The sequence below is a fragment of the Lodderomyces beijingensis genome (genome assembly GCF_963989305.1).
Source record: "Lodderomyces beijingensis strain CBS 14171 genome assembly, chromosome: 5".
NCBI classification, from domain to species: domain Eukaryota; kingdom Fungi; phylum Ascomycota; class Pichiomycetes; order Serinales; family Debaryomycetaceae; genus Lodderomyces; species Lodderomyces beijingensis.
Genome location: NC_089974.1, coordinates 1,178,944 through 1,193,722, shown reverse-complemented (window position 1 = coordinate 1,193,722; position 14,779 = coordinate 1,178,944). Strand labels below are relative to the sequence as shown.

Sequence of the window (14,779 nt, the reverse complement as noted above, 5' to 3'; positions counted from 1 at the left end):
ATAATCTTGAACGTCGAAAGAGTTAAGCGAAAGGCTGATCCGGTTAGGGTAGACAGCCCATTCCAATTGACCACCCAGGTCCGTGGGCCTATTTAAAGATTATCAATTTTGGGGATAACGTCTCAAGGCGAAGCAAGATGACCTGAAAAAGGTGAAAGCTCAGTAAGCTCCGTGTTTCTCCCTCTCTCTCTCTCGTTAAATGTGTAGAACTATCGAGGTGAGAAAACTCTCGACGTCGATGACAATGCAAAGCAAATGGACTTTCCTCACTCTTTTATGGCCTAGTTTAAGAGCATTTCACACTAGGAGTATTCTTCAATATCGCCGCGCTTGAAAAGAGTAATCACCACCACCGCTTTTCTTTTTTAATCATGTTTGTCGAACCAAGCTGTGGCAGCCTTCTGGATTGCAAAAAAAAAAAAATGTCGAAAGAAATCGTGCACGTGAAATTACCTAACTGTGCAAGGTGGGAGCAAACCATCTGTCCCCGTCGTTTCGCCGCTACAATGCCGTCCCGTTTCATCCCACCAGTTCATGTTCTCAGTTTCCACATCCCTTCTCTCCAAATAGAGTTTTTCTTTGAAAGACTAGCAAAAACCATGATTATGACGGGCTTTTATTTTCTTGCCTTGTTTCAAAGATTTTTTTTTTGTTTCCACATAAGCGGTACCTTGACGGATGAATTAATGAAGTTCTTCCGGTCGGATAATTTCTTCGCTTAGTAGCTGCTATTTTTTTTGTCCTTTTTTTCCCCTTCATATTATCTTAAGTCGCATAAGCAATGCTTTCTTTTTCTGTTCTCGAATTACTTTTTTTTTTTACCAAACTGTGGAGACCCTCCCCAATTCATCGATCTATTGCGCATTTGTAAAACGCCGCGTCCTATTCCGAGATGCATCCTATATATATATCTACAAGGGCAATTTCTCATCCTTTTTGATTGAAGAAAAAAAATGGGAGCTCTTCATTCGCCATGTCGTTCGCCAACAAGCTACAAGAGAAAAACTATGAGATCAACGAGGACCTCGCAGTGCAGCAGGACGTGTCGTCGCTGCACTCGATCGAGCACACGGAGAATTTAAATAGGAGCCTCAGCACGCGAGTAATCAACATGATCACCATTGCCGGTGTCATTGGCACGGGTCTATTTTTGGGAACGGGCAAGATGTTGGCGCAAGGTGGCCCCCTCAGTCTCGTGTTGAACTATTTGATCGTGGGTCTCCTTGTGCTATGCATGATGTTTTCATTGGGAGAAATGTCAGCTCAGTTCCCCGTTAGTGGATCATTTACAACCTATGCTAAGCGATTCGGGAATGACTCGCTTGGCTTTGCCATCTTGATCAATTACTGGTTCAATGACTGTTGCAGTGTCGCAGCTGACTTGACGGCGTTGCAGATGGTGATTCAGTACTGGACCGATTTCCATTGGTATGTCATTTCGATCATTTTTTGGGTCTTTTTATTGGTGTTGAATGTGATCCACGTGAGACTCTACGGCGAGGCAGAGTACTGGTTGGCTCTTTTAAAAGTTGTCACCATCATAATTTTTTTCATCATTAGCATCATCTGCAACGCCGGTGTCAACAAGGCTCACGAGTACATTGGATTCAAGTATTGGAGCTATGGCGATGCCCCGTTCGTCCACGGTTTCCGCGGCTTTAGCACTTTGTTTGTCACTACTGCTTACGCCTACGGCGGCTTAGAGAGCGTCTCGCTCACAAGCGGCGAAACCAAAAACCCATCAAAGACCGTCCCCAAAACAGTCAAAGCCACACTTTTGAGAATTATCCTCTTTTACGTGTTTACGGCGTTTTTCATTGGCATGAACGTGCCATACGATTACCCCAACTTGCTGACGAAAACAGTTTCCACGTCGCCATTCACCATTGTGTTTCAACAGGTGGGCAGTAAAGGAGGCGGCACTTTTATGAACTTGGTGGTGCTCTTGTCCATTATCTCAGCGGGCAACCATGCGTTGTTCGCCGGTTCGAGACTAGCTTATAACTTGAGCACCCAGGGGTACATCCCCAAGATTTTTTTACCTTTGAACCGATTCCAAATCCCCTATGTCGCGGTGATTGTCACGTGGCTCATTGGTGGATTGTGCTTTGCCTCGGCTTTTGTAGGCAGTGGGGAATTGTGGGATTGGTTGCAGTCGATAGTCGGTCTTTCCAACTTGATTGCATGGTGGGTGATTGGCGTTGTCTCGCTCAGGTTTAGAGCAGGGTTGGCGAAACAGGGAAGAACGGATGAGCTTATATTCAGGAACCGATTGTACCCAGTGGGGCCCTGGTTTGTGGTGATCTTTGGCGGATTCATTATCTTGGTGCAGGGCTGGTCGACATTCAGCCCGTTTGCAGTAGAGGATTTCTTCAAGTCTTATTTGGAGTTGGGTATTTTTCCCTTGTGTTTCTTGTTTTGGTTCTTTGTCGTCAAGAGAACTAAGGACCCATTTGTGAGTGCACCGGATATGGATTTCGATACGGATCGATATGTATCAACGGAGGAAGATTTGGAGCAAGAAAAGCATGCTGCTTCATTAACCGGGTTTGCCAAGTTTAAGCATAATTTTGTGGAAAACTTTTTGTAGCAAAGAATATGAGTAGATGTTTAGTAATTTTTACGAGTAATGACCGAGCTTTTCTTTCTATGTATATATCTTTTGTCCTGTCTTGCTCGAGGACGGTCAACGGCTAAAGGCCAGCATTCAACGGCCAACGATCGGTGAACTTCCCAAGCTAAGGTTGGTTAATTGTTCCATTTTTTTTTCCTTTCTTTTCTTTTGTTTAGTGATTCTTGATCCTATACAATGCCTTTTCAAGCTCCAACTGGCGGTTTCGCATACTCCGCAAGTCCTCCTTAACAAACTGTTTTAATGCAAATACCAAAAATTGGCCTCTGAATTTCATGAATTTGGAAATTTCAGTTGCGATAATCTCATGCAGCAACTTCAACTCCGCATTCAAGTTCATGATTTTTTTAACCAAATCAGCTTTGGAAACTACCAACTTTTTGTACTTTGATTTCTTACCTGTGCCGAAACCGAATAAACCTTCGCCCTCATCCTTGATATCTGGGATATTGTCATTGTCCGAGGCAGAATAAGCAGAACCGTTTGTTGCAACTTTGGTGAGGGCATTTTCATTGGGCAGGGTGGGTTGCGGGTAAGGTGGAACAAGAGGGGCGCCATTCGCACTACCATCAGTGCTAGCCTCAGCAACTGGCGGCTCCATTGACTTCAACTCCAGGTTAATCTTGCATATGTTATGATACAAGTCTTTCCAGTGCGCAACGTCCGTTGAGATTTTATAAATGTTCTTTAGTAACTCGTTTTCAACTTGGGCAATCCAAGACATATAACCACCCAAAGTATCAAGGCTTGCTCTTTGAGGAGCAAACTCGGCAATGTCAAAACTTTTCTTGAAAAACGCTTGTTCATTCACGCCATTGAGCGCCAAATCCTCCACGTTTTTCAAGTCAAGCTGTTTTTGTTCACCAACCAACACCAACTTGGTGATTTTGTTGATCAAGTGCGCTGATTTCTTCACCTCATCAGTTGAAAAATTGAGAAAAAACTCAATCTCCTGGATGTGGCCCACTTTAAGCTTGATCTCGCCAAGCCCCGCCTTCTCTTGCTCGTAGGTTGCCAAAATACTCTTTTTCAGATCCAAAACCAGAATCTCCTCGACGTCGTTGACAAACGCCTCAAAAAACTTGTTGGTGTCAATGTTTTCTTGATACACCATGCTTTGGTACATGATATTGAGTCTCTTGATAAAATTATTCACTCTTGCCTTGTGAAAGATGGGGGTCGTGGAGAAATTTAGTGCATAGTTTCGCCAGAAGATATCGCTATCTGGGAAAGTTGTAAGTGGCTGCTTGAGTTTCTCCAAGTACATGAGCTGTTTAAATGCACTAAGTGATTTGGCCTTGAAACGGCCATGTCCGTCTCTTTGGTAAATCAACCAGTCTCTTGCGTTTGCATGGTATTTCCCATTCAAGGCTGCAAGTTTCTGCTCAGAGTCCTGCGGGAAATACGTGTCAAAGTAATGCGCCACTAGAGCATCGTACATCCTTTTGAATTTTTCGGTGCTTGCAGATTTAGTAGCCAGGAAACTGAGATAGTCAAACACATTGTAGAAATTCTTGTCATCCTCCAACATAAACTCAAGTTTGTCCTGCTGTAGTATATTTTGGAGGTTGGCAAAACGGCCGTATTTGACATATTGCATCAACGGCGTAAGGTTCCTCAGATTGAACTGATTGACGTTGATTAGATTTTTCGGATTTGACAAGATTTTAGTCTCTGGTATACCTTTTAAGAGGATGTGTAAAAGAGTGTTGCCTGCTTTATCCACGTGCTTGTCAAAGTCGATGCCCTTGTCGTATTTTTTGTACACCACGTCAAACGCGGTGGTCACGAGGCCCATATAATCTGCATGATCGTAGCAGCGGCAAAGACTAAACAACGGAGTGTGCGAATTGTGGTCCTTCATTTCCCAGTTGACCAAGTGGCCTATCCTGGGGATAAGCTCATACTTGTGGAACAAGTAGTGGCCAGCGCATCGCCCATTCTTGTCTTGCATGTTGTAATATGCCACTTTTTCTTGCACGCTGGCGCATTCAATGATGGTGGTGATGAGGTCGTCTATAATCTCGTCGGAGGTCTCTTCGAGTAGAGCGCACATCAACAAGTTTTGGCTAGTCATGACGTTCATGTCGAACAAGATGTCTTCAATGGAGAGCCAATTCGGGTCCGAGTTCATGAGCAAGTCATAAATATCGAAATCTTTAACTTTGATAGCAAAGCTCAAGATACCTTCACCGGTGATGTTGCGGCTTCGCAAAAAATGATTTGCGGGGATTTCTTTCCCCATGTACTCGCTTTGGACCGCCTCCACAATGCTTTTCACTTTCTCGAGATCTTTATCAAATATAGCGCTCCATAGCTCGTAGTTTTGTTGAGAGCTTTCCACCAATTGGGCAAAACCCGTGTCCTTATCTGACAAGTGGCAAATGACAGCATCCAAGTTGCTCATTATGTAGTGAAACTGTCCATCATTGGAGGTGTCGGCCGCGTTGAAATTTTTCATGTAGTACATGTGCGCTTCAAGGTTGTCCACTTTTGCATGCACAACTGTCATGATCAACAATGCCATCAAAGTATCCGCATCCACCATTAAATTACTTTTATAGCTAGGAGCAGTCAATATATCCACAGTCTTTAACACAATGTTTGTCTTTGCAGTCAGATTCAAGGATGAGGATCCGCCGAGTTTTTTAAACTCCTGCACTGCAAGGTTTATTCGCTCGTGTAGTTCATTAATCTGCCATGGCTTGTTCGTGGGAATGTCTAGTTGGTTCAAGGACAAGCACGACATTTTCTCGTACTCGGCAGCGGTCAAATTTTTCACGGCTTCCGGATCATAACTCTCCTTGTCTTCATTCGACCAGTTGTATTGGTATATCAATTGTGACCAGAAAACGTCGTATAGATTAAGCTCCACGTATTCGTGTACTAGCCGGTCGAGGTCTATCCCCGGGTATATGCTAATAATGTGGTTAAGTAAATTGTACGTTTGTTCACTATTGGGGTTTTCCGTTTTTACGCTATCCAGGATAATCTTGAATGCTTCCTCCAAAATTTTGTCAAACTCAACCTTTATGTGGCGTAGTTTTTTCCTCGACTGCATGCGAATAGTATAGAATTGGTTGTTATTGTGGTGAAATAGTCGGTAAAACTTTTCACTGACGGCTTTGGAAAGCAATGGAAAACTCCGCAATAGCTTCTCGAAAGTGATTGACTCGACATCGGTGCTGGCCAGCGAAAGTGTTGTAGCAGAGCCATTGGACGCAACAACTGGTGGAAGCTGTGGCTGCATCAACGGTGGCGAGCCTCCAATGAGCGAACTCTCGATAAATATAATCATGAACTGGCTGCCTCGAGGAAAGTATTCGCAAAACGACTTAAAGTACAGAATCGAAGCTATTCGAAGCTTTAGACTGCGCTTGAATCCCTTTCCCGTGTATATCATTCTATTCTTGATGAGCACTTGCTTATTGTTCAAAGTGTTGTAAATCACCAGCTGCTCCTTCGAAATCGGCGTGATTGTCGAAGACACGGGCGAGCCCGTCTTGATGACGTGCGACTTGATAAAGTCCTCGCTGGTGTAGCAAAGGCTTTTCAAGACAACCTTGTTGCTAGAGCCATCGGTTGCTGGATCGTGAAACTCATTCAAGACATGGGCCGGCGGCACTATAATCGTATACTGGTTGTGTTTCAGACGCAATTCCTCAACGACATTTTTGAACGGCGACTTGTTGTGATTGGGATTATTGAATATGCAGTTGAGGAGCGGGTTGTATAGAACCGGGAGGTGGGAAGCAGCCGTTTTTTGATGTTGAGCCATGCTCCCGTTTAGATCATCTTTTGGTGTTAAAACACTCAACCTCCTTCTCCTTCTCAAGCTCGAATTACCCATTATCACTGCCACTGCCAATATAGTCTTTTGCTGCTTTCCGCCGGTGTCGGGTTTCAGTGTCGGGTTTCAGTTTGAGACATTGAATTTGGAACCCATTTTTTGCTTTTTGCAGCCGGTTGGAATTGTGAGAGCTTCAACTGATCATGGCGGAGCGAACCATTCAATGCTTGTGAGGTAATAATAGAAGAGCTCACACTTAGAGTATGAAATATCTCCACAGTCATACAGAGAAACCGAATTTAGTGGGTCTTTGTCATGTGATTTTTGCGGTCCAATCAACACCAAAATTACCTTGGAGAAAACCATGAGAGTACACACATCTCGCTCTTTTGGAATGACGAGAGGCGACCGTGCCAGTGAGTGGAAAGAAAGGAAATCCTCCACCATCATACTTTTTCAAAGTCTTGCTGTAACGCAGTTTAATACATGCCAAATGTTTTCCACAGCAGAGTCAAGTTGGGGAAATCCCGAAGCGAGACCCCCCAATTTCGCAACCACCGCCTTTGGAACCAGTTACCTGATAAGAAAAAATAACGGGAAACAAAAAATGTAAAAAACGTCACCACTACGCTTAAGTCGATTGTTTGAACTAGCTTTCTTTTACCGCAGAACGAGTTAACGTCAGCGTGTCAACAACGTCGACCTTCGCCAAGAAACAGTTTTTCACTATCATTTCCCATTTGCCTACATTTTTGGACAAGAACCGCGCTAGTGTCCGGTTAAGTCAGCCCGTTAACAGAAACCAATACGTTTTCTTTGTTTCTTCTTCAACAACCGCATATGCAGCAATTTAGGGCATTTTGTCGATAAGCGAAGCGCATTCTTACTTTTTTTTTTGTCTTTTCTAATTCATTTGACAATCGTTGATAGGATGATAAGGCCCGTTGGGAAAATTCATTAGATGCTAAAAAGATTGTGCGCCTTATCTATCGTTTTTATTGTGGGACATGATGTTTGGGGCTACAGGATGCGTTTTGTCGAAACCCAAACTAAACACCATCAATCCGCCAACATATAAAAATTTGGACCTTGTACAGCAGGCGAATTCTTTTTTTTTTTGGGGGGTGGGGGACAAGGGGATGGGAAAGACCGCAAGCGAACCAAGGACTCTCTTGTGAGTATATATGAGATGGTGTTTCTGCTTCCTTTCCAGCTGTTACTTCTGATGCTTCTTCGTGTTCTAACCTCAAAAAGCCGCAACCATTAAGACGCGCCCGTTGATAAAAACTCACAAATATGGACGCCATTAGATCAAAAACGGAAGACCACCTACATAATATCCTTTCTAACAGGTCCGAGGTCCGGTCGATAGACCCCAGGCATAACCAAGGCGATGTCGACCTCTTGAACCAAATCGGGTACAAGCAAGAATTACGGCGTCATTATTCAACACTACAAGTCTTTGGTATCGCATTCTCCATTATGGGGCTATTACCAAGTATTGCCTCGGTGTTGGCGCAAGGTTTGGAAGCAGGTCCCGCCGGTTTGGTCTGGGGCTGGTTCGTGGCGTGTTTCTTTATCCTTTTCGTTGGTTGCGCCATGTCATTTATGGGCAGTGCCATTCCAACGAGTGGTGGGTTGTATTACTATGCCAACTATTATTGTCCCGACTCGATCCGTGTTCCACTCAGTTTCTTGATTGGATGTTCAAACTCATTGGGGCTTATGGGTGGATTGTGTAGTATCAGTTATGGTTTTGCCGTGCAGGTGTTGTCAGCAGCGCAAATTTCGCGCGATGGTGATTTCCACATCACCAACGCCAAGTGTTATGGTATCTTTGCCGCTTGCGTGGTTTCCAACATGATTGTGCTGTGCATTGGAACCAAGCACGCAGCAGCACTACAGACTGTTTCCATTTGCGTCAATGTGTTTTTGGTGTTGCTCTTTTTGATTGCCGTCCCCGCTGGTGTCGGACACGGGTTCAATGACAGAGGATACATTTTCGGCAACTTTGAAAATGCAAGAGACTGGGGCACCGGCTGGAGTTTTTTCATCTCGTTACAACCAGCTGTATGGGTTATTGGAAGTTTCGACTCGGTGATCCACAGTTCTGAAGAGTGCAAGAATGCCCAACGTGCCATTCCCATCGGGATCTTGGGGTCGATTGGTGCGTGTGCCGTGCTTGGATGGGCCATTGTCATTGTGTGTGCCGCGTGTATCAAGGACGGCGACGTGTCACGGGTCTTGCAATCAGAGACCGGCTCGCCCATGGCGCAGATCATATATGACGCCTTGGGCAAGAAATGGGCAGTTGCGTTTATGTCCTTGATTGCAGTGGGCCAGTACCTCATGGCCGTCTCCATCATGATTGCGCTATCGAGACAAGTTTGGGCATTTGCCAGAGACGATGGTTTACCCGTGGTGTACAACTGGGTCAAAGTCGTCAACCCGCGAGTTCAAACACCAGTTCGTGCATCGCTCGTTGCCGGTATCGTTTCGTTGATCATTGGGTTGCTTGTGCTTATCAACGGTTCCGCTGGTTCCGGAGCGCTTTTCTCATTGGGAATCTGTTCCAACTCTCTCGCTTGGGGCATGCCCGTGCTTTTAATCTTGCTTCCATACGGCTGGAAGAAATTCATCCCCGGACCATTTTACTTTGGCAAAGTGCTCAGTACCACTATTTGTGTTGTTGCAACGGGTTGGCTAGCTTTTATTATCGTGTTGACGATGTTCCCCGACATGAAGCTGGTCAACAGGGAAACCATGAACTACACAGTGGTTATCAATGTTGGTGTGTGGTTATTGAGTTTGATTTACTATTTCGCGTGGGGCTACAAGGTGTATTCTGGACCAAAGAGCAATCTTGATAACGAAGAGTTGGAAGGTGAATTGGGAACACTTCCTGGAGTCGATGGAATGTTGGATGAAAAGCAACACCTTTGAGCTCGGCGGTAGCAAAACTCCGCGGCTCCAGTTTTTGGTTTGCTAAATCTTATAGACAATTACCTGTTAATTAATTTTTATTCTCATTAGATCTCACCCCCTCCGCACCTTCTTCATGCCAGTTTTGTAGTATTTCATTTCATTACATTTCATTCATCTATAAACTTTGTCTTGTCCCTTGCTTAAACGTACTTGTTCAATATGCGAAGCAACTTGACCGCGGTCTTATTATCCATTCGCCCAACACAACTCTTCTTCTTCTTCTTCTTCGTCATCCCCTGATTCTGCTCTTCAACCAAATACACCTCGTACAACGAAATGCAATCGCCACATACAAATTCTTGCAAATTCGCCGATTTCCGCGAGTTGATAATCGACGAGATTTCATACAAGGGCCGGTCGCACAAGTCGCAGTACTTGAGTAGCTTGCAATATGGGATATCGCCGAATATAGCCTGAAAGTCCTCGTCTGATCGCGTATGATGGTCACTGGAGCAGGCATTTTCACTCTTCTTGTTTGAAATCCCGTCTGCTAAAGTCGCTTGTGAGTTCGTGGTCGTGGTGGACGACATGAGCCGTTGCTTAAAGTTCGAGAGCGATTTCTGCCGCGATAAGTGGTATTCCGTGAGGTTTGAATTAGACGCCTTCATTGGCTCCTCCACTGATGCCGCGGGACAGGTGCGTGGTGAAATGTAGTCTTCCACCAAGACAATCGGGTCATCGGCGTCGTCGCCGTCGTCATCGTATGAGTATTCGTAATCTTCGTCATCGTCATCGTCATCGTCATTGTCATCGTCGTCACGGTCACAGTCACGGACATCCTCGGTATTGTATTTCGCTTCAGCTATAGCTTCAGCTTCATCGTCTCCAAACTGGCATGCATCCGAGCTTGACGCGCTGCTTGTAGGCCGGAGTTGGCTATCGATTGATTCTTGACAAGAACTAGACGGCAGACGCAGTTTCGATAGCAGCATCAATACCTGATGTTGTTGACATTGTTGCTGTTGCTGTTGTTGCTGGAGTTTTGGCTTGGAAAATACCGACGAGTTGCGTGAGGATTGATTTGACGTTCGCTTAAAAGGTGGAGGCGGAGGGAACGGTAATGAAGTCAAAGTCGTATCGTCGATGAGATCCAACTTGGACGGTTGGTGTCTAAGTGATCTCGTTGTTGTACTTGGCGTACTCGTTGTCGATCTCGTTGTGTTCTTGTCGTGGGTACAGCAATTGCTCCTGGATAATGTTGCTGCAGACATTTCTTGACGAGACTCCTACGTTAAGTTCTCGATGGGTGTGAAAAGTTCAGTCTAGTTTGGAGTCGTTATATATATATCGGTTCCTGCTATCTTCTGCTTCTCGAAACTGGGAAATCGGGGGTGGGTAGGGTTGAAACTTCTCTTCTTTCCCTATTAATAGTATACCTAGTCTCGGGTGCAAAAGGTTTTGGAAGGCAGGTACAGCTAAAGGCCAAAAAATAAAAAAAAAAAAAAAAAAAAAAAAAAAAGCACAATCTGGAAGATGTTTGGCTTGACTTGACTTGACTTGACTTGCTGCTCCTGCTGCTGTTGTTGTAAAAAAGACTCTAATCAGCTTAATCGATGGAGAGCTCCGAAAGGGGGGCACACACACAGACGTTGTTGAAGGATGAAATATTCGACAAAAAATCCAGAAATCCAGAAATCCAAAAACCGGTAGGTTGCTCTCTTTTATGGTGGGAGGAGGGGGGGAAGCCAGGGGTGGAAATATGCCCGTAATATCAATACCAGTATGAATATAAATATAACTTTAGACGGTCAAAAAGAGCCAAAATAGAGAAAAAAAAAAGGTTTTTATACATTTGCTTGATTGGCACTAATAGATCTAGCCAACATGCCTCATGCTCCTCTTCTGGCCATCTCTGTTGTTGCAGTTGGGGCTAGGTCAGTTTGTTTGGGTAGTGCTTGCTAGCTGAGTTGCGAGCCGACAACTTACGCTGTTGAGAGGAAAATACACCGATCCCACTACGGCGATTGTGTCTCCCATAATAAATTTTTTTTATGTGGTTGTGTTGGTGTTGTATTTATCATTTAGCTGTTAGCAGTAGTACCACTAGCGGCAATTGGTAGCGGGGTATTTTAGACTGAAACAAGATGGAAGTTCGGGAGGCAAAATTTTTTCTTTTTGTTTTGGTTTATTCGCCTTGTTGCTGGACGGGGAGCGATACCACACACCAACCCCGTTTCACTTAGCCAGAGAAAGAGTGTGACCTCCAAATTCCCAACAGAATCCTTCTCCACCGTCAAAGGTGATTGAAAAGAAAAAAAAAAAACTAAGAGCAGAGCCGGTGAGCAGAGCATCCAGTGGCAAACTTCACAGCCATCTCCCATTCCCTCTCCCTTCCTTCCTTGCCTCTTTCTCACCACTTCCTAATTGAGCGCTAGAGTTTCTCACGTTGCCAACCACTCCTTCTCAAACACCGCAGCCACGTGACCTTGCCCCTACCCCTCACAACGAAATGTTCTAGATCCGCAAATCGGATCCATGCAGCTAGAACAAATGAGCGCAGGTACACTACTCTCTCTTCGTCTGTGGTTTTGAATCTCGACTAAAACACTTAGGTGGGCTTGACAGCACCACTAAAGTTTTAGCTCATTGACGACACACACACACACAGTGTGAAATTTTACAGTTACCCCCTACCTCTCTCAAGTCTCTGTTTGAAAAACCAAACTTGGTGGGGCAGTAACTCAATTAAGAACTCTTTTTTTGTTTTTCCTCTTCCATCTCAGCCCAGATAGCTTCAATCACCCCACACGTTCTAGACTTGATCAAGTTGTAGTTATTTTCTCTTGTAAGGGAAAGGGGAGGGATCGCCACGACGGGAAACTTCTCAAATGGGGCACGGGGGGATGTTTCGGATGAAGAAAATAGAGAGGGAGATTTCATCGGGCAGCGTAACCTTTCTCTTTTCCCCTTTGTTCCCGCGCAGAAGGCACAATACGCGGCACCATCTCATAAGGAGAGCCAAGATCCAGAACTGAGAACAATCAGATTGAGTATTTTTGTTATCTGTGGTGCGACATGCACCACTTCCTACCTCATGCTTATAGCTGGTGTCTGCTGCAGCATGTGCTACGCCTACCTCGAGACTGCTCGAACCTAGAAGGTGTAGTATGACGTTTCCTGTTAAAGAGTGTATTTGTGTACTGATAACTCAGACAGGCAAAGTTGTCTTTGCTAAATAAATAGTTCTACAAAATTGAATCTCTTGGTGGAACTCTTTAGGAACACAGACAGACAGATGGACTCTGCATGGACTTAGCGAGTCCTGATGACGGATCGAGCTCGAAGTTGCTGGACCATCTCCGCCGATAGATCGCCATCGTTGATCTCGTCATTGACGAAAACTAGGATATCATTAACGATATTCTGCGACACAATTCTGTCCATCTCCGTCTCTTGGTAGCGATACCGCAACATCAACTCTTCACATAGCTCCAAAAGCAACTGCTCGCTTCGCAAACCGCGCTGGAATTGATAGTCTCTCCCTTGCTTAAACTTGATTAAATGCGTCAAGTTGACCAATTGAGAATTGTTGTGTAACTCAAGCACGGCCAAGTGCTGGAAATACCCAGTTCTGTAGTGGAAGACTGACGAGACGCCCAGATTGGTTATTCTAATGCACTTGTTCAACGAGAGTCGCTTGATGTGGGGCAAGTTTTTCGAAATGGAAACCAAGGTGGTATCAGTGACATAGGTTCCCGCAAGTCCCAATGTGTTCAACTTGCGGTTGTTTTGAATCAAGGTGTCAAGAGATTGGTCCGTGATTAAATGGCCCTTGTTTTTCCGGCCTAGATTGACATTGATCAAATTGGTGTTGGCCAGAAATATCGCTGAAAGACCAGCATCAGTAATATGTTCGGAACCACGAATGTCAAACGTGACTAAACTGTGGCAATGCTCGCTGACTCGCTGACAAAACTCATCATCAATGGACTTGTTCCCCGTGATGACAACCTCCCTCAAATTGCCAGATGCTGCAGCCAAATTCTGCCAAACCGGGTCGATTTTGGGACACATAAATAAGGTAAACAGTTTTAACAAGTGGAAATCAACGTGTTTGGTAGACGCATTGTATCTTGATTGTTTGAGGTGGAAAAGCTTGGACAAGCTGAAATGACGCGGCTGGAAAGTTGTACTAAGGTTGTAGTCCAATTTCTCAAGCACGTCCTCCTTGCCGAAATGGAACCTGTGTAGTAATATATCCAACGTGACGCGATGGAATAACTTGTTGACGAATAATAACGGGAACAACAAACAGTGCTCCTTGGCTGTCGATTGCGGTTGATGATCTAAAGTTAACGCCTTTTCAGCCTTTTCTTTACTGCCGTGGATCAATACTGCGTGTCTTAGCGAGCGAGGTCTTCGCCTCACTTGAGTTTTTTCACAGGAATAGTCTATTTGGGCATCCAAGATGGATATAATCCTGTGGAGAATCTCGGGCACGTCAAATATTGAGGGCGCCCGCGGCTCCGGCTCCGGCTCCGGCTCCGGCTCCGGCTCCAGCGTCACTGTGCACGTCTCGCTTGCCTCAAATACCAATTTTTGGTTCAAATGACCACCACAAGTTGTCGGTGCTTCTAAAAACACGAAATGGTGGGGGCGTTTTCTCAACGGAGAGCTTCTTGGCGTTGGATATCCCTCGTCATCGGTCAAGTCAGGCAAACTTTCCAAATCCGATGACACATGATTATTGCTGGGAGGAGGAGAAGAGCCATTGTCGACATAACTAGTGACGGATGATGTGCTCGATTGCCTGGAAATGCTGTTTTTCAAATGGATATGGCCCATGCCGCCCCCGATTCTGGCCCTTTTTGTAGGCGTCTGGACGTCTTCCTCATCCAGCGTCTCTTCATATCTCATATACGGATTATACATTGTTTGGTGGCTCGTGCTATTATCGTAAGGTAGTGGGCCTGTTCTGATACGGCTCATGGCTTTTTGTTTTTTTTTGTTTTTTTTTGAGTGTTTTTGTTCTTTATGCTTAATGCGAAGGGGTTTGGTTGCAAATGAGGATGTAGCTCAATTGAAACTTCATAAATGCGCGCGTTAGTTCAGAGAAATATGCTGAAAGTAAAGTCTTGATGAATTTTTTTTTTTTGAAGCAATACTTGTAGTTTAAAGATAGACTAGGGTGAGTTTGTTGATGCAGAATGGATTGGGATGGTGACCGGTTGGCTTTTCGAGGGAGAAGTGAAACGAATGTAGGTAAAAAAAAACCCCCCTATGGCGAGAACGTGGATTAGCGGTGAACTGTGGGTTGTGAGTCGATGGTGGCTCAATTCATAAGGAAAAGAAAGAAAAGGAGAAACAGCAGAAAAATTCCCCAGACCTTACGGAGGGTTGACTCTGGTATATATCTTCAAATTTTCTTTTCA

General features: G+C 44.8%; 5 protein-coding genes across 5 annotated transcripts; 2 read left to right on the top strand and 3 right to left on the bottom strand. All coding sequences in view use genetic code 12, as the record gives it.

Moving 5' to 3' along the window:
- Nucleotides 1-973: 973 nt before the first annotated feature.
- Nucleotides 974-2,590, top strand: LODBEIA_P44010 (uncharacterized protein; the record flags this gene model as incomplete). The annotated part of the gene is made up of 1 exon (XM_066974619.1): nucleotides 974-2,590. One exon carries the CDS (start codon nucleotides 974-976, stop codon nucleotides 2,588-2,590), a length of 1,617 nt encoding a protein of 538 aa, XP_066831339.1.
- A 196-nt stretch (nucleotides 2,591-2,786) lies between these two features.
- On the bottom strand, nucleotides 2,787-6,482 carry LODBEIA_P44000 (uncharacterized protein; the record flags this gene model as incomplete). Its single annotated transcript, XM_066974618.1, has 1 exon — nucleotides 2,787-6,482. The coding sequence occupies one exon, from the start codon at nucleotides 6,480-6,482 to the stop codon at nucleotides 2,787-2,789; it is 3,696 nt and encodes a 1,231-aa protein (XP_066831338.1).
- A 1,236-nt stretch (nucleotides 6,483-7,718) lies between these two features.
- On the top strand, nucleotides 7,719-9,365 carry LODBEIA_P43990 (uncharacterized protein; the record flags this gene model as incomplete). The annotated part of the gene is made up of 1 exon (XM_066974615.1): nucleotides 7,719-9,365. One exon carries the CDS (start codon nucleotides 7,719-7,721, stop codon nucleotides 9,363-9,365), a length of 1,647 nt encoding a protein of 548 aa, XP_066831337.1.
- Nucleotides 9,366-9,547: 182 nt separating this feature from the next.
- Nucleotides 9,548-10,618, bottom strand: LODBEIA_P43980 (uncharacterized protein; the record flags this gene model as incomplete). The annotated part of the gene is made up of 1 exon (XM_066974614.1): nucleotides 9,548-10,618. One exon carries the CDS (start codon nucleotides 10,616-10,618, stop codon nucleotides 9,548-9,550), a length of 1,071 nt encoding a protein of 356 aa, XP_066831336.1.
- A 2,041-nt stretch (nucleotides 10,619-12,659) lies between these two features.
- Nucleotides 12,660-14,336, bottom strand: LODBEIA_P43970 (uncharacterized protein; the record flags this gene model as incomplete). The annotated part of the gene is made up of 1 exon (XM_066974613.1): nucleotides 12,660-14,336. The coding sequence occupies one exon, from the start codon at nucleotides 14,334-14,336 to the stop codon at nucleotides 12,660-12,662; it is 1,677 nt and encodes a 558-aa protein (XP_066831335.1).
- Between the last annotated feature and the right edge of the window lie 443 nt (nucleotides 14,337-14,779).